Raw genomic sequence first — 22,930 nt, 5'->3', positions numbered from 1 at the left:
AAAAATACATTGGGGTTTTTAAGGTAGGGTATATCAATAGCTGCACCTACACATGACCTTTATGATGTCGTTTTAAATGGGTTAGTTTTGTTAACAACATGTAACAAGCTAAAGTAATGATAAACGTGACGTTTGATGTTAAGGTTTAGGGGATGAGCAGCTTTTTAAACGCAGAAATACATGATACATCACAAAATATGATGTACAGTACACGTGTAATGACTGAACAGCATGAATAGGAGCGCATTATGCTCTGTATGAAACGTGAAAACTTGGCAGCGGCGCGTTCGACGCGCATGGACCGCGTGAACGCGCAAAACTTAACCCGCAATCAAACTTTCCCTTTCCTGAATTTTTGTGCCCGCTCTGCACAAACGCAGCTTTCTTCCGTTTTCCATGTCATTTCCTGTAATAAAAAGATGGTGGTCACAGCAGAGAGAAGCGGCTGACTGCGCTACAAACATTTGGAGATGATAAACTTTGCATCGCCCCGGACTACTGAAACCCCCGCGCGCAGCTGCGTCACCACCGCGTTTCTCAAAGCGGCCGACGACGAGACGCGTTGACGTTGAAGAAGACCACCGGAGACCACCCGACGCACTGCGTATGTTCTACAGACGGTGAGTTTGACTCACTAGCCACTGTGGCCAATGAAAATGGCTCCCGAAAGCGTTAGGCAAATTGCCAGTTGTCTTGCAGAAGACAAACGGGTAGAACGCGCAGAACGCAAAGCGCACGGACATTGCTGCTACCGCGGTTAGATCTCCGGTGCAACTTTTTGCGAACGATGTTAAAACGAATTTAACTTCGACAGTTTTGTCTTTTGAGTGATCTAATAGTTGCTCTGTTTTACTGCGCTCTTTTCTGTCCAAAGCTCGGGTAGTTTTTGAGCGACGACTCAGCGGACCTATTAGAGCGCAGGGCTCTCTGAGGGGGCTGACCAATGTGTGCAAAACCCTCTCTGACAGATTTTTTTGGGAAGTGGTGATTTGGATTAGGAAACGTCAGCAAATTTTGCGCGTTTTGGCAGCGGGTTCGGGGTTACTTTAGGTCATTTCCAGGGTTACTGGACGCGCTGCACCTGCATGTGTTTGTCTCCTGCAAACTAAACGTGATGTCAAACATTATCCAAATGCAAAGATCTTGCTGTTGGTTTTAAGTCAATAAATTGCTGAAAATTCATATTTATGCACTATATTGTAACCACAGTTCTGCGGCAGAGAAGACCGATGTTGGGCTAGTTGTGTGTGCGTGCGCGCGCGCGTGTTATAGGCTACTTTGTATTTTGGCGTGTATGTTATACTTTTATATTTTGGGTTTTAAACATTTATGACTGTTTTTCAGTCATTAAAGTTCCTCAAAGAAACTAGTTTAAACAATATACTATATGTTTCAATTTTGATAAATATTCCCTTGAGTAAATGTGACAACTAACCCCGGTCTTTATTATGTGTTGAATGAAAAGTTTGCTTAAGCAAAGAACATGTCTTAATACATATAATATCAATATTCTGCAGTCCATACAATTTCTTTCACCAACACACAGTTTCTTATGTTCATTTTGCTCTTGTAAATGTTTAGTATTTTAACTGGGTTTGTAATTTTGCTCTAGCTTTATGATGATGGAGTGAAACGGGGCGCATTAAAGTCTCTCCCTCCTGCCACACCATGGCGAATTCTTCCACAGTTCCAGCACAGCCATCCATGGACTTCAAGGCTGACTCCAACTCCAGGTCAGCAACACAAAATGTGAACCCTAGAAAATATGTAAAGGTGAAGTGTGCCATTTCTGTGCCTTTAGATTGATTTGTGAATTATTCTTTTGATCCATTATTGTTCAATGAATCAGCTGAAATGGTCACAAAATCGGTCGGTTCATCAGCAATGTTTTGAAAGCCCCAGTGTTCACACTTTTGCTATGAAATTTTTAAAAGGCTTGATCACAGTCTGGTTCATATTCACTTGGGATTTGAAAGTGCATAAAAAAATAAACAATACAAACTCCACTTTTGAAGTGAATTGTTTTTTTCACCCCAGTGCTCTAAATGAAAAGTCTTCTGAGAAGCCCAAGAAAAGATTAAAAGTTGACCGTGAACATTGTGCCAACTTTTGGTGTAAGTATCATTTTCTTGATAGAGCAAGAGTGTGGATCAATGATACATGTAAATTGTTATAAAAGTATATTTCTTTAACATTTTTCATCTGAAACATTTTGTATTGTTTTAATCACTATTACTTTTTAACGTTGCACAGTCTGTGAGGAATGCAAGAAGTATTTCAAGGAGCAGTGCCCTACCCATGGGCCCCCTGTTTTTGTGCCTGACACCCCTGTGGAATTTGGGGTGCCCAACAGGGCAGCTCTCACTGTACCATCAGGCACAGAGGTCCTCAGAAATAGAGATAACGTGGATGTCTGCTGTATTGATGAAAACATACCACAGGGGGCGCTGTTTGGTCCTTATCAAGGCCAACTGATAGACTTGGATAAACCTTCTGGACCATATTCTTGGATGGTGAGTTGCATGTGTTTCAACACCTTACTTCGTAAAGAATATTTATAAATTCAATGTGTTCATTTATTATAGATCGTTGATGAGGACAACAGATATAGATTTATTGATGGAAGTGATGAAACTACAGCTAACTGGATGAGGTAATACAATGCTACTGACATTTTTTTTTGTGTTACTGTAAACAAGTTGTGTGCAAAACATTTTATTATTGTAAAATAACAATTCATAATAAAATTAAACTTTTTAAAAGAAAGAAATTAAAGAAAGAAATTAACAGGTTGCGATAATTGCACAATGATAATAAAACATGATGTTCATGGTTAATTTGATCTCTCAGGTTTGTTCGGATTTCCTCTGATGAAAGTGAGAAGAACCTAAGTGCGTTTCAGCACGGCGAGCACATCTACTTCCAGGTGTGTCGGAAACTGAAGGTGGGCGAGAAGCTGTGCGTGTGGTACAACAACGAATACATGAGAAGACTGCAGAGTGTGTCACGGGACAGCATTGACCGCAACCTGGACAAAGGTGAGACACTTCTTGCTTATTAAAAAAAATCCAACACCAATTTTTCAAATGATGCCAGCGTATAATCAAAATGAATTTTAAAATCAACTAAAACAGTCTCTTGTGGCTTTTAGTCACAATATTCACAACCATATTTTAATTGACAAGTAGCAAAGTATGGATCCTTAACAGGTTTCAATGGTTACGCTATATGGTGCTCTTAAAAATAGACAAGATTTCTGCTGCGTTGGAAATACAAATAAACTGATTATTTTAAAAACAATACTATAAGCAACAAAATGATGTGCTGTATAGTGACTATTGTCATGACTAATAGGTGTTGTAGTCACTGACATATAAACAATAATAGAATAGTTTTTATGGATGATAAACACAGTAGCCAGGGAATATTCTTTTTCTGTTTAAGTGCGAATAAAACGCTGTATAGAGGGTATGCATTGACGTTACTTTCCCACGTAAACACGCCTGGACACGCCCCCTTAAGTGCAAGGATACGTTCCCTTGAGTGAAAATACGCAATTATCTGCTGAAATGCATATGGTGATCCTTACAACTTTAGAAGGAACCAGGTGTCCTTGGACACTGATATGTGTTTTGTCACTCAAGGGAGCTCACGTGGGAAAGAGATGTCACATGCATACCCTCTATTGACAGATTAGTTTACAACACCAGAATTATAATACCAGTTTAATAGCATCATTTATTTAGCATGCACAAACCTTAAAAAGAGTTTCTCATTACAATCCGCTCGTGATTAGAAAATTTAATATGGGCATTTTGATGAACAAAAAAATACCAAGAAGAAGTTTTCCAGAACGGCTGTGTTTACAAAGGTACGTGAAATCGAATCCTATTTGTGTTCTTGACCTGCCTAATTTTTTCACGAAAAACATATAAAAACAACGGTATTGCGTGTATTTCCCTTGTTCATATGTTCACTGTTGTATTGCAGGTGTAAAATCAGAAGACCAACATCCAGACGAGCCTAAAGGTCCAGTTCTGAGATCTGCTCTTCACGGGAGAAGGACTCTCAGTAAGCATATAACCGACGAGGGAGAAAGCCAGCCCCAGGCCAAGAAAAAGAAGATCGACCTCATTTTCAAAGATGTCGTGGAAGCATCTCTGGAGGCTAATCAAAGTCAGAACAACCCCCTCAACAGCACCTTGTCTCTGCCCAGAGCACGAACAAACGTGTGCCAGGCTCTCATCCAGACTGATGCAGACTGCAAAGAGTCCGTCCTCGCCTCTGGATTGGCTTCCATGGAACACCACAAGGGTAGCTTTGATGCAAAAGGCATTAAAACAGAAGATACAGAAGAAGAGGTGTCTCTACCCGGTGAAGGGCCTTCAACATCTTTCTGCACAAACTGTGTGAGGCTAAAAAAGCGAATCCGTGAGCTGGAGGCTGAATTGCTACGTCTCCGAGGACCGGTGCAGGGTGAAGCTCCATCAGAGCCCCTACCCAGTGAAGATCTCAAAGGTAGGTTTATACCTGGATGAAAAACCTTTCTATGGAAGAGAGACTCGTACTTCATACTGTATGTTTGGTTGAAATGTTTGGCTTTGGCAGTACTAAATGCTTAACTCTTTTGCTGTTTGATGTCTTTTTGCTGTTGATCATGTGAGTTCCTCATTTGTTGAGATGTTTGACATGGAAATGCAAATTAAAACATTTATTAAAATCGTAATGCGTGTTTTATTTTTGAAATCCGCTTCTGTGGTGTAATCTTTAAAATACATTCTATCTTATATTGGATTCAAATTAATTTTGTCCTTTGTTTTTGTAGTAGAAGCCATGACACCCATGGTCATGGAAGACGAAGACCAGGATGTCGATTCAGCAGATGAATCTATTTCCGCCGACCTCATGGTGGCCACGGACGAGTCTTTGAAGCTTTCGGCAGGTTCGGGTCGACGTATCCGCCGCTTCAAACAGGAGTGGCTAAAAAAGTTCTGGTTTCTCCGTTATTCACCTACGCTGAACGAAATGTGGTGCCACGTCTGCCGACAGTACACCGTCCAATCCTCCCGCACCTCTGCTTTCATAATCGGCTCCAAGCAGTTCAAGATCCACACCATTAAACTGCACAGCCAAAGCAATCTGCACAAGAAGTGTCTGCAGCTTTACAAGCTACGCATGCACCCGGAGAAGACCGAAGAGATGTGTCGTAACATGATGATGCTATTTAACGCCGCCTATCATTTGGCTTTGGAAGGAAGGCCTTTTTCTGATCTGCGACCTTTGGCGGAGCTCCTAAAGAAGTGTGAGCTGAAAGTGGTGGATCAGTACATGAACGAGAACGACTGTCAGATTCTTATCCAACACATAGCTCGAGCCTTCAAGGAAGATTTGGCAGAGAAGATCCGCCTTTCGCCGTTTCTAAGCATCATCATGGACGGACATAATGATGATCTTTTGGTTGACACCGTTGCTGTTTATGTTCAGTTCACAACCACCGATGGGCTTCCCGCGACTGAGTTCCTCTCCTTGCAAAGACTTTGCGGAGGCAACGTGGACGGCTATCTCCAGGCGGTGGATCGCGCCTTCGGTGGCCTCGGTCTGAGAATGCAGGACATGCTTGTTGTTGGTTTGGGAATCGATGGCTCCAACGTCTCCACTAGTCTAAGGGCGAATCTTTACGTAGCTGCACGAAAGACAATCCCGTGGGTGTTGTGTCTGCCTGTGATGATCCATCGTCCTCATTTGGAAGTACTGGATGCCATTAGTGGGAAGGAGTTGTCGTGCTTGGAAGATTTGGAGAACAACTTAAAGCAGCTGCTTAGCTTCTATCGGTATTCGCCGCGTATGATGGCTGAGCTGAGGTCAACCGCGCCAACTCTGTCAGAAGAAACTGAGTTTCTCGGCGATATAAGAGGCACTCGATGGATCATAGGGGAGCCTAATGTTCTCAATGCCCTTATTAAGGATTACCTGGAGGTGGTTGCTCATTTGAAGAGCATAAGCAACCAGACCCAAAGGGGTGATGCTTCTGCGATCGCCTTGTCTCTACTACAGTTCCTGTTGGACTATCAATCTGTGAAGCTCATTTATTTTCTGTTGGACATCATTGCTGTCTTTTCACGGCTGGCTTTCGTCTTCCAGGGCGACTATCTGTTGGTCTCACAGGTGGATGCCAAAATCGAGGATGCCATTTATGAGATCGGTCAGTTGGTGGACTCCCCGGGCGAGTACCTTCAAGAGTTCGAGGACAACTTCCGGGAAAGTTTCAACGGCGTGGACCTCAAGAACCTACGCGTTGCAGAGTCCAAGTTCCAGTCCATCCGAGAGAAGATCTGCCAGAGGAGTCAAGGCATCCTCACCCAGCGGTTTGATCCGCATAGTCGTACGGTCGTGCAAGCTTGTAAGGTCCTCGACCTGGCCACGTGGCCCCTCAACAGGGAAGACCTAGGTGCGTATGGAGAGGATGAGATTCTTCTCATTTTTGACCACCTGGAGAGGGTTCCCTCATCCGGCCGTGAGCTCTCGCAAGAACGAGCGGATGCCAGAGGAAGCCTTGTGGTTGAATGGAGAGACCTGAAAGCCAATTATTGTAGTGGGAATGGGTTTAAAGAGATAATAAGCCACATCTTCAAATACAAGCAACGTTTTCCTCTGCTTTATCACATCTTGCAGATTGTCAAGGTCTTGCCGACTTCGATGGTATGTTGCGATAAAGGAAGGGGGTGTTTACAGAAAATGCACAGATATTGTCGTTCCAGACTGACTGTGGATCAGACAAACGATCTGCTTGCCTTAGCCATCAACGGTCCCCCCATGGGGAGCTTTGACGGAAAGCGAGCTCTGGACAGCTGGTTCGAAGAGAAATCCGGGAACAGCTACTCGCTCTCGGCAGAGGTGCTGAGCAGAATGTCCACCTCCGAACAAAAGTCTGTGTTGCACAATATGGATATGAATGCAGAGTTTTATCCGGATTGATTGGAGACGATTGCTCAGCCATAAGAAATTCCAAAATGCAATCTTATTGGAAAATGGCTGATCGGGACTGTAATGTGATTGGCCAAGTACTTTGGCCCTGCTGCTAAAATGGCCTGGTTCAGCGTTTTCTGAGAGAAGGTAGGAATACCTTGCAGGTCACAGGCACATGAAATACTTTAAAATGTTCACATATGTGGTGGCGAGGTGTTGACATGGTTGATATTTTTGTTCCAAAGAGGAAGTAGCTTATTTTATAGTGGTAAACGTTTGAGTGTTTCTTAAAACAACTTTTCATCATTTCATCTGGCATGAGTCACTTTCAAACAAAACATTTTTAATTGAGGTAATATGGTGGTAAACGTTTTTTGTACCACATGTGCTATTTACACAGGCATTGTTTTTATTTCAGTAGTGCTAATATACATACACTCACCTAAAGGATTATTAGGAACACCTGTTCAATTTCTCATTAATGCAATTATGGTGGTTGTGTAATGCTGTGGGGGATGTTTTCTTGGCACACTTTAGGCCCCTTAGTGCCAATTGGGCATCGTTTAAATACCACAGCCTACCTGAGCATTGTTTCTGACCATGTCCATCCCTTTATGACCACCATGTACCCATCCTCTGATGGCTACTTCCAGCAGGATAATGCACCATGTCACAAAGCTCCAATCATTTCAAATTGGTTTCTTGAACATGACAATGAGTTCACTGTACTAAAATGGCCCCCACAGTCACCAGATCTCAACCCAATAGAGCATCTTTGGGATGTGGTGGAACGGGAGCTTTGTGCATCCCACAAATCTCCATCAACTGCAAGATGCTATCCTATCAATATGGGCCAACATTTCTAAAGAATGCTTTCAGCACCTTGTTGAATCAATGCCACGTAGAATTAAGGCAGTTCTGAAGGCGAAAGGGGGTCAAACACAGTATTAGTATGGTGTTCCTAATAATCCTCTAGGTGAGTGTACATTAGCATCGCATTGCCATTTAAACTCTGTGATGTAATTTGCTCGACATAACATTGTGTTGTCCAAACAGATCAGTCTGTGTGACGAAACGTCTGTTGGTAAGTCTTCTGTTTTTATCAATGTATACTACTTAGAAACGTTTTTGTTATTCTATCTGCAATATAATTAAAGCAATCGGTCTGTATTAGTCTGTTGACTGTGTACGGGAATTTTCTACGAAAAGCACTTCATTTATTTAGCATGTTCTGTTTGTTGTTAATAGTTTTTTGGAATGGAAATAGCCACTATTTTGCCATGCAGTATATTCCTACTTCTACCATGTACCGGACATTCTTTATATATTTTTATTTTATTTTCAAGTGTAAATCCTGATTAGAAAATATGTGGATGTGCCATATGTGTTTATGCAGCTGTGCACCTATTATGTGCCATTTACACCCAATACAAAGCAAACTATAAGTTTCAACTATATAAATATGCAAGGTTTTAAATGCCTTACAGCTATTTTAAAACATTTTTGCATTTCATGTGGTTGTTTGGTTTGTGTTTTATGTACACCCACTGGTGTACATCCTTGGACCCCTAACCTTGTGCTGATTATTTATGATTAAACATAAAACCATGGCAGATGTAGTTTATAGACTGGGAAGATTGTAGAAATGTCTTGGTTCACAGTAATAAGAAACCTGTTCATTATTGATTCACATCAGTCTGAAAACATTGTGCTTGACTTAGAGATCCTAAACCAAGTCAGCAATTAAAAGTAGAAGTTGCTTTTGATTTAAAGTCATATAAGAACAAAGCTTTTGGATTTTTGATTGTCTTATTTCATGCTTTACACTTATGGCATTTTATACATTTCATCTCTTTTGGCCAGCAGTGTACGTTTTACTCGAACGTCTTGCGTTATCTTGCCTTGCCACTAAATTCCGTTGATTGTAACTGTGCAATATATATTCACTCTTGCATTGTGTTTTATTTAATGCAAATGCATCAAATACTTATTGATAATGTTCCTTAATGCAAAACTGTGGAGTTCGAGTGGATCATGCTAGAGCATGTTTTTACCAAAAGCTTATGGACTCCCCACTTTTTCGTCTCGGTTTGTTGTTCCATTTCATTCAGTAATTGTTTGGCACAATGCTGCATTTGTTTGGTTTCTGTTATATTGTGAAAACTTATTATCCTCACTATAATGTGTTGTAATCTTTTGTATATCGACAACAAATCACCTGATTGAGAACCAGATAGAGAATACATGCAGTATGTGAATAGAATTCATTGTTCTCACTGTCTGTCAAATCTAAAAGAGGCGTCAGATGCAGTCAAGTTACATTAACTCATTAACTCACAAGTTACATTACTGTCCACACGCATAGTTTGCACTGAAATACATTAAGTATGCTAAACTTGAGAGACAATATTCTGCTCCTTATAATTCAGCATGTGTTTGAACAGAATGGTGTTTATAGAAACAGTATTTCTTTACCATTTCAATGAAACCATTTTTATCATGTTTTAATCAATGATCATTTCAAAAGCAGATATTGTGAAAACTATACAGTATTTAAAAGCGGATCACTTTTCCCCCAGTGAATAATGGCCTAGCGTACACGCATCTGAAATCTGAGCAGTACTACGTTTGTATTAAAGGGACGGTTTACCCAAAAATGAAAATTCTGTCATCATTTGCTCACCCTCAAGCTGTTCCAAACCGAATCTCTTTATTTTGCTGAACACAAAGGAAGATATTTGGAAAAATGTCAGCAACCAAACAGATCTCATCCCCTATTTACTTCCCTACTTAGTAGGGAAAATAAATAATATGGGAGTCAATGGAGGATAAGATCTGTTCATCAGAACAAAGACATTTATAAAAGTTTGGAACAACCAGGGGGTGGGTAAATGATGACACAATTTTCATTTTTGGGTGAATGGTTCATTTAAGAGTAGATAATATACAGCGTAAGCTGGCAAAATTCTGATATTTTTATTTGAACTCTTCCAGTATGTGAATGTGCCAGATGCTTTTGAATGCTTTTTGTTTTCTTCTTAATTTTTAAGAATGGAATCCTAAGGTGGGGAAACATGTATAGTTTGTGGATAAGTGCTAAAATATTTGTATTTTTCTTCTGTTCAAATGTGGGTTGTCTCCACAGTGTTTTTTAGGTTGTATTTGGACCTTCAGAATCTCCTTTTTTGTTTTTCTTTTAATGGTGAATGTTCTCATTAAATGAGCCAAATTGAAGTCTGTTTCACAAGAGCTTTAATGTCTCTCTCTTTTATCCAACATTATATGTACCACGAGTCAATATTCATTTATGTTATCTTTTAATGTAATCCCAATAATGTACTTTGTCATTTTTATTATTATGGCATGCTATTTTAAATCTATTATGAAAATGTATTATTGATGATCTTTTTGCATTAGGGAGAGTCCTGGTGAGGCCTAAGGAATAAAGACTTTAGTTTATTTTCAAAAGGAATGTGTAAATGGTTCTATATTGTTATTCGGTATCTTTTCGCAAAGAGAAAAATCCATTAACGTTGATTGCTTCATTTTACACATCATACATATTTTGCCTATCTTCCTGAAAACACAACACTGGAAACTCTAAAATATGAACTACGTGTGAATTTCAATAAATGTATGCTAAAGGAATGTAGACATGTATTAGAAACCCATTTTAAATGACAGCATATGGAATCTATATTCAACAAATAAAGCTTTAATAAAGTTTTTATTACATGATTTTCAGTGTCATTGTGTTTTTTGATTATTCATTTTCTCAAAAAAATCTCATTAACGCACATTTTCCAAATTTGGATTTTAGCGAATTGTCTGTTGACCCAGACACATGCACGCATTATTTGAAGTTCTGCACAGAAACCCACAGACCAAACAAAGATCAAGTGCTCTTTGTTGTTTGTCTGACCACTGCTTCATTGTTTATTCGTGCCTATAGCTTTAAACACCCGTCCCTGATGTCCGGGAGGTAGCCAATCATCACGCTGTGCCCTGGATATTAGCATTCTGACATGTGATGGATGATTTTATGTTCCCTCTGATTATGTGGAGGAAAATCAACAACATGAGTATTTGTGTGGGGTGCCGTGCAAACATCGCCGCTTCTGTCCACACTTCTGTCCTTTAAATACCAATAAATTCACTCACTTAACCCTGATTGTTCTGCTGTCTTGAGATACAGTTTCATAATTGTATGGTGTGGCCTTTCCGATTCAGCCTGAAATAAGGGGGGCATTCAGATTGAGCGCTTCCAGGACTGCAGAAAAGCTCTGGGACATGTGACACAGGCCTTATTGTGGCCACCAGCTGCAACGTTGAACAACTAGCAGAAGAGATTCTGTTTTATTTCTGGTGACCAATCGTCACAATTGTACTGACAGAGAAGACAATTAGATTACACTTGTTTTCTGTATAAATGTTTTTTGATGAGAGTCTATTTCTTAATACAGTCTTTGTGAAAGTAAATTCCAATTTTGGTTATTGACACTTTTGTAGGGGGTTTTGAGAGACATTTTGGCACCAAGTCCATGCAATGCACTGATTTTTTTAATATATCTCAACAAATCCTGTATGAATTAATACAATGTTGTTTATTCTTAAGAAACGCACATCGCATTTAGAGTCGAATTTGTTTCTATTTTCAAAATGATAGTTTTCTAAGAAAGAGTGATAATAAACCTTAAATATCTTGCGAAGTACCGTCACACTTTTGGGATCCGTTTAGTCTTGGCCAGCATCAATGACATCATTCATGTAGGGCAAGGGTGAGGTTGGGCGAGAGCTGAGCTGGGAAGAGGTGGCACGAGGAATGCTTTTGGATTGCTGCAACGCAGGAGCTTGATTCTTCGTGATATCCAAACATTTTAAGCACAGTAAGTGATATTTAATATCATGTTTTATAATAACTTCTATAGGTTTGGAAACAAACATGATTGTTTGCAAAGGCTATTTGCAATTATTTTGTATGTTTTTTTATTTGTGTTGTTTAACAAACATTCTTTAAATCATTTTTTAATTCTTTCAAACCTGTACGATTTCTCAGAATAAAGACATCAGCTGTTTTCTGTAACTTATAAAAGTATTAAAACCATCTTCTGTCAATGTAGTTCTATATTAATATCCATGCCCCATATCTAAATATTTACTTCACTGACACCAGAAAGTTTAAAAATGTTTCCAGTTTTATATGAAAGTTGCAGAAAAGCAGTGTAGAGTTATTTTAATGGTTTATTTTAACTTCTTATGTCTGGAAGGTTTTCCCATAATGAAGTTCTTTGTTGGACTGTTTCTATTGGTCTGTTGCGTGACTCTTAGTTTAGGTGAGTTTAAGGCATATTTTTATTATTCTTAAATTTGTCGTCTGATTTTTGTTCATGACTTCAATGCATTTAATTTGACACAGGGGTTGAACATTATGGGATGAGATTGTCCTCTGCAGGTTCAGCTCTCAAATGCTATAAGTGTGAGGATTACACTGGGGCCCGATGCTCGACACAGCAAACGTGCTCGTATGAGGACGCATGTTTATATCTCCATGAGAAAGGTTAGTATGGTTATAGTAATAAATAATGGTTTTAGTAAGGAGTGCATAGGTGTCCATATGAGGGAGAATTTGTTTTTTTTTCAATTATGTTGGTATTTGGTAGTTTGTTTACAAATAGGATTATATTACTTTTGCACTTGCTGAAAAAAAATATAATTCTAGTATTCCTAAAATAGAATTAACAACTGTTTACCATTACAAATATTCCAAAATGTTTTGGCTCTTATTCAAGTAGAATTTGATGGTGTTTAGAGAATAGAACATTTATGATGGTTTCTGTTGTTTAATTTAATTTAAATATATATATATATATTACACATTTTTATTGTATTTATTGTATACATTAAAATATCAAATAGTGCTTGAATGGTCAGATAAGAAAAAAATGAACACAATTATATTATTATAGTACATTATACCATAATCTAAAATAAGTGCATTAAAATAAAACCAAACTGACTTGTAAATCCAATGCCATTATAAAGAGACTAATAAATGCATATAAAATAATTTCGCATGTGCTTTTTGTCTTTCAGGTGGAAAAACCTTTCGCAGGTGTATTCGTTACACCGACTGCGAAAACTCTCGTCTGTCGCAGAAGTTCCCGTCGATATCACAATCACAATACACATACAGATGCTGTAACACAGATCTGTGTAACGGCGCTCCAGTGACGGCGGCGCGCGCGTCGATCATCCCACTGCTGGCCGCGCTCACCGGCCTCTGGTGCTTCTGCTTTACTGCATGAGTTATGGTGCTGTGTGCTCGGAAGCTGTATGTTCTCGTAACACTTATAGATATCTACAGTCGTCGATATTTAGTGAACATTTTGTTTGAACTAACGGCTTGAATTTCGTTTTAAACAAGTTTATTGTAATACTAATTTGTTTATTGTATCTTTATTGTTTTCCGTGTCTTGTTTCATAACTTTTTATTTGTCTTTCTTTTTGGATCACGTTGGCTGATGTTATAAAGAACGCATTAAGAATTCTCGATTGTTTTCTATGAATTTGTATTAGGTAAGCCTATACTTTTACATCAATAATATAACTATTTCAAAAGCAAACTGTTGTGGTTTTTTCACTGCTCATCTTTATAAAGAAATATTAATGTTTTGAGGCGTTTCTCGGATAAACAAGGGTTCGTTACAGGAGGGCAGTTGTCCAGTTTTAAATCACCTGCAGCAGGGGCCGTAGTTCAGCACCGTGGACAGCTCCAGTCCATTAAATCTTACTACGACATAAGCCTGAAGTTTATCTGAAGACAACTTAAACATCTACAATATTTGAACCCAAATCCACTACTTCCCATTTCTACAATGTATTGTTATAGAAATGTCTTCGGTTAAGTTTATTAACTTTACTATCTCTTGTAATATGGTGAATATATTTCTAATCTCCATATGTAGTACAATATACACTTCTTTCATGGGACCTTTCCCAAAGAGTCCAAATGTCCAAAGTTCATTTATTTGATGTTGAAACAATATTAAATTGATTATTTTTATTTTATAATAAAGCTCAAAGTTAGTGAATGTGCCAGAAAGAGGTGTGATAAAAATTTGGGCATGTTTCACACATTATCCTGATTCCTTTTAATTGCTTCAATGTCTGGTTTTAGATGTCTTCGTGTGGGTTTATAAAGATTACTATATCGGAGACGAGATCCTTCTAATCTCGGACAGTACAGTTATCCGCTAAATCCTAATCCTGTGATATAACTCAAAAAGTAAACTCAAGGATTTCCTTTCGTCAGATAAAAAAGTCAAGTACTTTATTGTGCACTTAAAACACAAATAAATAATTACACTGATGTGTAAAAAGTTACAACAACATGGACTGCCTCATTGTCTTTAAAAAGTTGACAATATAGATTTCGAAGAGAGACCACAAACAGGAGATGTGAAAGGGAAAATGATACACGATTGCACAAGCCCACAATGAAATGTAAACACACACTATGTTAACACGTAGTTACAATAGACACATTTCAAACAAATGGACTATAGCTTTTGACAGAAATAGAATAGTTTAGTGTTATTAAACCAAAACACACTAATAAAGCTGCCGCATATTTGTTTCAACGGAAAGCGAACATTTAACTGTCATTGCCAAAAAAAACTGAAAAAGAGTGTTCTGTTAAAACACTGAAATTCATTAAAGCAACAGTTCTCCCAAAAATGAAAAATCGGTCATAATTTACTCACATTTAGACCTAGTTGTATAGTCCACATTTATTCTCATTTTATTGTGCTCTTGAAAAGTTGGTCCCCATTTAGACACAATGTAACATTATAAGTCGCTTTTGATAAAAGCATCTGCTTAATGATAAATTTAAATTCGGTGCCACAAAAAAAAACACGGCCATAAAATGTCTTATTTTGAGTTCCACAAAAGAAAGAAAAATTTGACATGACAATGAATAAATTCTTACAGATTCACATTTGGATGATACTTGCAAAATAGGACAAAATTGTCTGGTTTGTCATAAATATTACAGTAGTTGCCCATGTTTTAAGTATTGATGCTGGTCATATGTTTGACTATTACGTGAACCAGTCACTTCTAATTTCTATTCAGTCATTTCTATTTCTAGGTTTCAAGAATCTACCAAAATTTTTCCCTAATCACTCATTTCTTCCACCGTCTCCTCTTCAATCTCTCTGCCAATCTCCTCAAGTTTAAATGTTTTCTTCTGTCCCTTTTTCTCCTTGTCCTCCTCCCTCTCAGCCGTGACGTACCACGGTTTAGCTGCCGTATCGTCGCAGGCCCTGCCACCGCCCCTCCGGTACCCGCCTCGGCCCGCCCTCACCAGCCCCCATCCCTGAGGTTTGCCCTCATGGGGTCCGCTGTCCTGGATGCCCCTGGTCTGGTCCAGCTCTTTGGCGCTGAGAGCTGGCATCCGTACAGGGACGGTGTTCCCAAATTTGGAGTAGTCGACGGAGTAACGCCCGTCTTCTTCGGTCATAATGGAGACGAAACGTCGACCCCACAGGATCTCCTCGGGCGTGTAGGATGTGCGTGCCTGCATGGTGATACCTGTGGTCTCCACGACACCTGTTATTGGAACGAAAAATGATTAGTGCACAGACTGTTCCTCTTGAGTGCACATGTCACCAACTTAGATGAAAGTTCATCTCACCTTCCAAAATGACAACGATCTCCAGATCTTCGGATGCGAGCGACTGCGCCGAGACTTCATACAGCGGGCTTCCTCTATCAATAGTGTGGCTGATTATAAGCGGAGAGACAAGGAATATGCCGTTGCTCCTTAGAGGGTTCTCCACATGAATGTCCAGCTGACAGACTGGAATCACCTCGCCTTCTGCCGTCACCGTCCGTCGAATTACCTACGAATGAAAAACATATTAATCCATATTAGAGCCAAACTCTGGACTGACGTTCAACTGAAATCAACAAATGTGTAATTATTTCTCACCTGCAGCTGTATGGTGGCTGTGATGATCATACTTTTCCTCAAATCCCCGACACGGAACATTAACGTGGGCCTGCCGTTGCGTGGTGCGATTACAGCGTTACGGGAGAAGATGAGGGTCTCTGCTCGCCGGTTGGCTTGAGCTGTTTTCATGAACACACAGCCCAGCATGATAGCATTGATGATCAGGCCCAGAATGTTCTGGATGATGAGGACGATGATGGCAAACGGGCATTCCTCAGTCACCATTCGTCCCCCAAACCCAATAGTCACCTAAATTTACAAAAAAACTTAGAAATGGTTTGATATCGTTGTTAACAACATAGCAAATACACTGAGATAACCGGGAAAGTTCACCTAAAATGAAAATACATTTTTGTAAGTAAGTAAATTTGTTACTGTAAACAAAGTTCTGTAAATAGTGTATAATGGGTGATGACATCATAAGCATACAAGTCTCCCAAATGTTCCTTACCTGCACTTCAATAGAAAAGAGAAAAGCAGAAGTAAAGGAGTGAATGGAGGTCACACAGGGCACGGGTCCAGGCTCATTGGGATCTCGAGGTTCCAAGTCACCGTGAGCGAACGCCATGAGCCACCACACCATTGCGAAGAGCATCCAGGAGCAGAGGAATGCTGAAGTGAAGATGAGAAGGGAATGTTGCCATTTCAGGTCCACCATAGTTGTGAAAACATCCTGGAGAAATCGGCCCTGAGAAGCGACAATAGATGATAAATTAAGAAACCTGTCGCTTTTGCTTCTGATCACAACAAAAATACAACAGTTCTTTGAAGCCAATGCAGTATTTATTTGTATTGACAGAATCACACCTGTTCTCGTATATTTTTGTGGGCAACATTACATGACCCACTCTTGGTGATGAAACGTGCCCGCTGTGACTTTGGCCGGATGCGACTGGATTGGGTGGCATCTTCAGCAAGTCGCGTCAACAGATATCCGTCTGGTAAAAGGCCTTTGCGGGCCAACATTTTGGTAATCTGTGGCTGCTAGGTGCTTCACACTATAAAAAAGAAAAGCAAGGGAAAAGGACAATTATATTTAATACGCAAAATGGCAATGCAGTATATAAAATGACAACAAATTTACGTTTTTAAATATGCATTAAAAACAACACATGTGCAACATTTGGTGCGAAATAAATATGACTTTTGAATAATACCATTTATATTTGTCAGTTTATACACTAATTTATATAATTTTTATATATAAAATAATTTTTAACGCTCTTTGTGTTGCAAAATTAAACAGAAAATGCATACCCTAAGCTCCGCCTTCACGCAATGACGCCGTATGGGGAATGGGCGTGGCCAGCTCGAAATGCATTTTCAAGTCCACATTGAATTTTTCAACATTCAGTTAGCTGTGTGTAAATTAAAATGCAATCCGAAATGTTCAACCTTTGAAATCTAATGCATTTTATGTAAAAAACATTTTGTTACAGTTTTGCTTGGCTATCTTAAACATATATAATCAATCTGGGAATGCATTTTAATTTGCAATTTAAAGAGAGTCAGATTTAAAATATGCAATTAATTGACAAATTAAAAGTAGTGTAGGAACAGACATAGATTATATGATTGAATTTTCATTTTGCACCAAATGTTGCACATATGTTATTTTAAATGTATATTTAAATGCATTTTATATCAGAATCAGAAGGAGCTTTATTACCAAGTATCTTTACACACACAAGGAATTTGACTTGGCGATTTTAGTAAAATCCATTGGCATTTTGCAAATTACATTTCAATTTGAAAATTGCTATCAATATGCTTCCATAATATTATACGTGAACGAACCCACAAATAAGAGACCTAGAAATCCAAATTGCATTTTTTTATGTTAATCTAAACATCTAACAAAAACATTTTATATCTATGTTAAAGCAATGCAGTTTGTTATCAGTTTAAATTTAATAAGATCCTTTTCAAGGTACGGATTCAGAGGACACTGCGATCTTCATTGTAGGTGAACATCGAGGTTATGTAGAAAAATCCATTCAATAAAAACCCTTAAATATCATAAACCTATCCTGTCAAAAACAACAACAACAAAAATAATATGAATGATATTCCATAAACGACAGCTCCGATTGCTTTCCATCTACATAGATCGTCATACATTGTGAAAAGTGAACATTCGTAATATTTAATATAATGCATCTTTATTATAAAAAACAACTAAATGAATTAATCGTGCAAGTACGGTCTGGTTTAATGGAATCGCTCTAAATGCATTGTGTTATTCGTCGTTCAAGATCACTACAATCATCATACTGAAGGTGACACCTTAAAAATAAAATGGCTTACCGGCACAACATATAAATGCACGCTTTATTTCATATTAAAATCACTGATAAATTATAACTAATAAAACGTTTCAAGCAAATGTAAGCAGATAGCTGGTTCAGCAGCTGGAAACCTTATCGGACAGCATCCCTATGAAAAAAAAGAATGACTGCTGGAGGACAAACAAATCCCACAATGCTCCGCGGCTCCGATACGTTGAGAGTGTCGTCTCAGCTGCTCTCCTCCTGACGAATGTGCCTTCATTTTACTATTGTACGCTACTGAAACAGTTTTAAAGTGTCTGTAAAGTAAAACGGGTCTATTTCTGTCGGTATTAGACGCGTTTTATTAAGTTTGTGGGTCGTTAGCATATTAGCTCTTTAAAGATGGCGGATCCGTGGAATCGAGGTGAGTGACACGTAGCGTTTTGAGTTGCGTTTTTATAAATGTAGTTATATTCTTATTTAAGATTTTAAACTATAATGTCTTAAGATATAATAAAGGTATGGTATTGCATGTCTGGTTTACTAATACGTTGAACGTTTCCGTTTTCTTGGTGCTGATGTTGTTGTTAGTCAGATATGAAGTCCTGTTGGTGTAATTTTGGATATAAAAAGCTTAATTAAATTGTGTTTTGTGTCATTGACAGGACATGGTGCTGTGGACGATATGCTGGATGTTGAAAACAAGCGTATGGCTGATAATCTTGCCAGTAAAGTTTCTCGACTGAAATCTGTATGTTATTCTTAAAGTTACTTTAATCATTTACATTGTCAACATTTAAAAGTGTAAAAACTTTTCAAATGAATATCTGTTAAATATGGCTTGTCTTTTCTACAGTTGGCTTATGACATCGACAAAGAAGCAGAAGAACAGAATTCATATTTAGATGGCATGGTGGGTATTCTCCAAATGTTCATTAGACCATTGCCGTGTTGGTACATGGGGTGTGGTTTCTTTTTAAGCTATGTGACATCTCCCTTTAACACAATAGTAACGTATGTTTGACTTTTCTGTTTACTAAGGACTCCAACTTCCTCAGTGCAACTGGCTTGTTGACTGGAAGTGTGAAGAGGTTTTCCGGGATGGTACGATCGGGCAGAGACAACAGGAAGATCCTCTGTTACGTGTCCATCGGCCTGGTGATGGTCTTCTTTTTGCTGTACTACATAGTAACACGGATCCAGAACTAATGAGTTGTTTAGTAAAGTTTTAGAACACTTGGTTTCTCAGTTTTATGAGAAATGTTTTCCCACCGTGAAGCGGATGCTGTGTTTGATCCCATTATGAGCAGATTTCAAAGAGGAATACATCGATTATCTTTCCTTTAAGAAAAGAGATGACTGGGGCTGGATGATGTATAACATTTACCTTTATTTAAACTTACTCTTGCATTCTCTAGAGTAACATATTCAATGTATATATTCGTAGTCATTCAAACATGCATTGGACCAACATTCATATAATGGTTTAAAGTTGAATAAAAGCATTTTTTTATTCTCATGATTTATATTTGTACCATTGCAGAGTATGTAACAGACTTTAATATTTTTTGCTAATTATGTGCATTAAAATAATTTTTAATGGTAATGTTGTCATTGTGTTATTTTCTGGGGTTTAATAATAATAAAAAACGGGTTATTTTAGTATAATTTATATTATATACTTTTTCCATTACAATTTTTGTTTAAGTACCATCTTATATTAAGCAGAAGACTTGTTTGTCTTATCTATCGTTGATGTTTTTCAGCCCCATTGAATTCTTGCACACATAGTATATACACCATAGATTATTAAATATGTGACCCTGGACTACAAAACTAGTTTTATGGTCTAAACTTTTCGAAATTCAGATTTTTACATAATCTGAAAACTGAATAAAGCAGCTTTCTGTTTATGTATGAGTTGTTAGAAAAGGACAATATCTGGCTGTTCCCGTGGAACATTTTTAGTAAAAGCTAAAAATACAGGTATTTGTCAAAATGATCGATTTTTGTTTTATGCCAAAAATCCTAAGGATATTGAATAAAGATCATGAAGTTTCATGAAGATATTTTGTAAATTTCTTACCTTAAATATATCAAAACTTTATTTTTGCGAGTGGATGACCTGCCACAGTGCCCCTGATCAACAACTTCAAATGCCATTTTCTCAATATTTTGATTTTTTGGCACTCTCAGATTCTAGAGATTTAAACATCTTGTATCTCAGCCCGATATTGTCCTATTCTAACAACTCATACATCCAAATAAAACTTTAATTCAACTTTCATATGATGTAAAAATCTCAATTTCGAATAATTGACCCATAAAACGGGTTTTGTCGTCCAGGGTCACATATATGTAATTAATTATGTAGAAAAAAAGTATTAATCAATAATCCTAGATTTTCCGTATGATTAAGGTTTTGTTTACAATCTTAGTATATTTTATTAATATATAAATTATTTGTATGTAAATAAAATTATTCCACAATCATGTCATTTTTATGTCGTAGTTGTGCGCCTCCAGATCTCCAGGCGGCGGTAGAGTTTACGCTCATCGTGTTCGCCGCTTCCTCTCGCGCCTAAAGAAGATAATTAGTATTTTCTAGACATCCTACACAGACAGCTAACATTACGGTACATCGGCTCACTCACGGCGAAAGAAAGCCAAGTGTTTTTTGTATTTTGTTTTCTTTTATTTTGCGTTTAATTTATCACAATGTCCAGTGAAGTGGAAGCGAGCACAGTCGAGCAGCAGGTTCGAACATTCACACACGTTGTGCAATATGAGGCCGCCGCGCATCGCACAATGACATTGTGTTATTTGTGTAGTTATCTTACTAAGTGCATGCGAGGTTAGGCCATAAAATCTGTCTGAGTTTGGCATGTTTAAATGCAAGATGCTGTGCAATGTAAACAACCTACTCTCTTTGTTTAATGTAACATTTGGTATATATTTTCACAGACTGTATTTGTTTTCTGCGCTGTCGTAATCTCTTTTTGTGTGATGTAATATGTATACGATGGGTTTTTTAGTTTTGACAAGCACTTGTGTAATATTTTGCCTCCAACCGTTGTTTAATAACACCAGAATGCATTAAAAAATCTTTCCACGTCTAATGTAGGAAATGCAGGACACTGTTGTAAGTCCGGATAAGGCTGAAGAGGCCAAATTCAAGGCTCGTTATCCCCATCTGGGTGTAAGGCCTGGTGGGTCAGATCTACTGCGGAAGAGACTACAGAAGGGGGTACGTTTAAACATTGACCCTTCAGGTCTCATTTCCTGTTTGGGTGGGTTGATATCTGTATTTTCATCGATCTATATTTCATTGCAGCAAAAATACTTCGACTCGGGCGACTACAATATGGCCAAAGCCAAGATGAAGAACAAACAGCTTCCCACGGCGGCGGCTGAGAAGACTGAGATAACCGGAGACCACATTCTCACCCCTCAGGACCTCCCGCAAAGAAAGCAATCTCTGGTGGCCAGCAAACTCGCAGTCTAATAAAGACTGTATAGACTTGTCTCTATGCCATTCCTGTTGTTTTCTTCCTAATGATGTGTTTGTGTGTGTTGTTCATTTCCCTTTGCATTTACTAACTCTCCTGTCTTTTGCCTGTAACACTGCTCTCAGTAAAACATAAATAGGTTTTGATAAGATTATGTGTAGACTGCTGCTACCATCGAACTTGGATCTGACTGTGTAGTCGGGTGTATTAACAACATCCTTGCCAGGTTTTGAACATGGTTATATGACTGTTTGTGGCATTTTTTTAAAGGTTTTACACGTTTTTTCTCTCTTTCTCACTACCTTTTTGATGCTTTTCTCACAATATTGCCTGTATGCTTGTAAAATTACTGCACTCCTATTCACCTCTTCTACCAAAACTGTGCCTTTTATAAGAAACAAAAGGCTGTACCTCATAAACGTTGTCGGTTGACCTGAAGAAGCTCTTGTTTTATTCTCAAATATTGTTACGCTTGCTGACTTTGCCATTACCTGTGAATTATGGATATGGCCTTAAACTCTCAGTCTGTCTCTTGTGGGTGATATTTGGTTGCCCACGTTTAGTGTGTTGAGCCCTTCTCTTGGTTGCTTTGTGTCGTCTAATGATTTATCTGAGCTGTACAAAAGTTTACTGGCACAACGGTTTCACTTGTTTATGTAAATAAAATTGTATGCACACGTACTGTCTGACTGCAAAGTTTTTCTGTGGTTTATAAAGGAGGACTTTTTTTGCCTTCTCTCAGTAACCACCCCGTGTGATAAATAATTCCAATAACAGACATCCAGGCAAATTAAATGGTGTCTTCTTTGTGTTATTTAAATTGAATAAGGTTATTTAACAAACATATAACATCACATTATATGTTCATAATGTACAAATTAGGCGTAACTGTTAATAATCTGTCTCTTGGTCTTGCAACAAAAGCTTTCATGTATGATAAGATAATTTTCTGTCAAAAGAGCACAGAATCATGAATGCCACTAAGTGTCGCTGTTTCCACGTCAGTTCATTGCCACGGCGGCTTTTCCTCATTGAAAATAACGCGCCGGGTGGAATGGTAACATAGCCGAATATTTAATGGGCGGGGCTAACGACATGGAAACCTTCTCTAGTTCTCATATTATGTCGATAAAACAGTAATTTAATGGTGCAATGCTATACATGGATTA

The 22,930-nt window shown here is 38.3% G+C and overlaps 5 protein-coding genes across 8 annotated transcripts; 4 read left to right on the top strand and 1 right to left on the bottom strand.

Annotated features, from left to right (window-relative positions):
• Positions 1–239: 239 nt before the first annotated feature.
• Positions 240–10,695, top strand: prdm11 (PR domain containing 11). Of its 3 annotated transcripts, XM_056740143.1 has the most exons (9): positions 240–620; positions 1,613–1,733; positions 2,038–2,114; positions 2,254–2,513; positions 2,586–2,653; positions 2,851–3,038; positions 3,991–4,518; positions 4,826–6,448; positions 6,673–6,853. In XM_056740143.1, the coding sequence occupies exons 2-9, from the start codon at positions 1,669–1,671 to the stop codon at positions 6,711–6,713; spliced, it is 2,850 nt and encodes a 949-aa protein (XP_056596121.1). In that variant the 5' UTR covers positions 240–620; positions 1,613–1,668; the 3' UTR covers positions 6,714–6,853. The 3 variants fall into 3 exon arrangements, with proteins under 3 accessions (XP_056596121.1, XP_056596120.1, XP_056596119.1); XM_056740142.1 differs by having other exon boundaries at positions 4,829–10,695; XM_056740141.1 differs by having other exon boundaries at positions 4,826–10,695.
• A 1,016-nt stretch (positions 10,696–11,711) lies between these two features.
• On the top strand, positions 11,712–13,583 carry LOC130414389 (CD59 molecule (CD59 blood group)). 2 transcript variants are annotated; one of them, XM_056740259.1, is made up of 4 exons: positions 11,712–11,852; positions 12,234–12,299; positions 12,383–12,523; positions 13,060–13,583. In XM_056740259.1, exons 2-4 carry the CDS (start codon positions 12,245–12,247, stop codon positions 13,269–13,271), a joined length of 408 nt encoding a protein of 135 aa, XP_056596237.1. In that variant the 5' UTR covers positions 11,712–11,852; positions 12,234–12,244; the 3' UTR covers positions 13,272–13,583. The 2 variants fall into 2 exon arrangements, with proteins under 2 accessions (XP_056596237.1, XP_056596238.1); XM_056740260.1 differs by having other exon boundaries at positions 11,779–11,854; positions 12,227–12,299.
• Positions 13,584–14,287: 704 nt separating this feature from the next.
• kcnj11l (potassium inwardly rectifying channel subfamily J member 11, like) lies at positions 14,288–18,447 on the bottom strand. Its single transcript, XM_056740564.1, has 6 exons — positions 18,290–18,447; positions 16,790–16,980; positions 16,434–16,670; positions 15,962–16,231; positions 15,665–15,872; positions 14,288–15,579 (listed from the first exon to the last, which is right to left on the bottom strand). The coding sequence occupies exons 2-6, from the start codon at positions 16,946–16,948 to the stop codon at positions 15,146–15,148; spliced, it is 1,308 nt and encodes a 435-aa protein (XP_056596542.1). The 5' UTR covers positions 16,949–16,980; positions 18,290–18,447; the 3' UTR covers positions 14,288–15,145.
• A 31-nt stretch (positions 18,448–18,478) lies between these two features.
• bet1l (Bet1 golgi vesicular membrane trafficking protein-like) lies at positions 18,479–19,858 on the top strand. Its single transcript, XM_056740565.1, has 4 exons — positions 18,479–18,676; positions 18,918–19,003; positions 19,109–19,165; positions 19,294–19,858. The coding sequence occupies exons 1-4, from the start codon at positions 18,655–18,657 to the stop codon at positions 19,459–19,461; spliced, it is 333 nt and encodes a 110-aa protein (XP_056596543.1). The 5' UTR covers positions 18,479–18,654; the 3' UTR covers positions 19,462–19,858.
• Positions 19,859–20,815: 957 nt separating this feature from the next.
• Positions 20,816–22,438, top strand: arpp19b (cAMP-regulated phosphoprotein 19b). Its single transcript, XM_056740085.1, has 3 exons — positions 20,816–21,009; positions 21,377–21,499; positions 21,587–22,438. The coding sequence occupies exons 1-3, from the start codon at positions 20,971–20,973 to the stop codon at positions 21,755–21,757; spliced, it is 333 nt and encodes a 110-aa protein (XP_056596063.1). The 5' UTR covers positions 20,816–20,970; the 3' UTR covers positions 21,758–22,438.
• The last annotated feature ends 492 nt before the right edge of the window (positions 22,439–22,930 follow it).

Source organism: Triplophysa dalaica, chromosome 24, assembly GCF_015846415.1.
Source record: "Triplophysa dalaica isolate WHDGS20190420 chromosome 24, ASM1584641v1, whole genome shotgun sequence".
Taxonomy (NCBI): domain Eukaryota; kingdom Metazoa; phylum Chordata; class Actinopteri; order Cypriniformes; family Nemacheilidae; genus Triplophysa; species Triplophysa dalaica.
This window is presented reverse-complemented; position numbering and strand designations above follow the sequence as displayed.

Coding starts and splice junctions, on each gene's coding strand:
- arpp19b (XM_056740085.1), top strand. CDS start 20,971: ATGTCCAGTGAAGTGGAAGCGAGCACAGTCGAGCAGCAG. Junction 21,010..21,376: donor CGAGCACAGTCGAGCAGCAG/GTTCGAACATTC, acceptor CGTCTAATGTAG/GAAATGCAGGACACTGTTGT. Junction 21,500..21,586: donor GGAAGAGACTACAGAAGGGG/GTACGTTTAAAC, acceptor ATTTCATTGCAG/CAAAAATACTTCGACTCGGG.
- LOC130414389 (XM_056740259.1), top strand. CDS start 12,245: ATGAAGTTCTTTGTTGGACTGTTTCTATTGGTCTGTTGCGTGACTCTT. Junction 12,300..12,382: donor TTGCGTGACTCTTAGTTTAG/GTGAGTTTAAGG, acceptor AATTTGACACAG/GGGTTGAACATTATGGGATG. Junction 12,524..13,059: donor TTTATATCTCCATGAGAAAG/GTTAGTATGGTT, acceptor TTTGTCTTTCAG/GTGGAAAAACCTTTCGCAGG.
- kcnj11l (XM_056740564.1), bottom strand. CDS start 16,948: ATGTTGGCCCGCAAAGGCCTTTTACCAGACGGATATCTGTTGACGCGA. Junction 16,671..16,789: donor ACAAAAATATACGAGAACAG/GTGTGATTCTGT, acceptor GTCGCTTCTCAG/GGCCGATTTCTCCAGGATGT. Junction 16,232..16,433: donor TCTTTTCTATTGAAGTGCAG/GTAAGGAACATT, acceptor TTGTAAATTTAG/GTGACTATTGGGTTTGGGGG.
- prdm11 (XM_056740141.1), top strand. CDS start 1,669: ATGGCGAATTCTTCCACAGTTCCAGCACAGCCATCCATGGACTTCAAG. Junction 2,514..2,585: donor CTGGACCATATTCTTGGATG/GTGAGTTGCATG, acceptor CATTTATTATAG/ATCGTTGATGAGGACAACAG. Junction 3,039..3,990: donor TGACCGCAACCTGGACAAAG/GTGAGACACTTC, acceptor GTTGTATTGCAG/GTGTAAAATCAGAAGACCAA.
- bet1l (XM_056740565.1), top strand. CDS start 18,655: ATGGCGGATCCGTGGAATCGAG. Junction 18,677..18,917: donor GGCGGATCCGTGGAATCGAG/GTGAGTGACACG, acceptor TGTCATTGACAG/GACATGGTGCTGTGGACGAT. Junction 19,004..19,108: donor AAGTTTCTCGACTGAAATCT/GTATGTTATTCT, acceptor TCTTTTCTACAG/TTGGCTTATGACATCGACAA.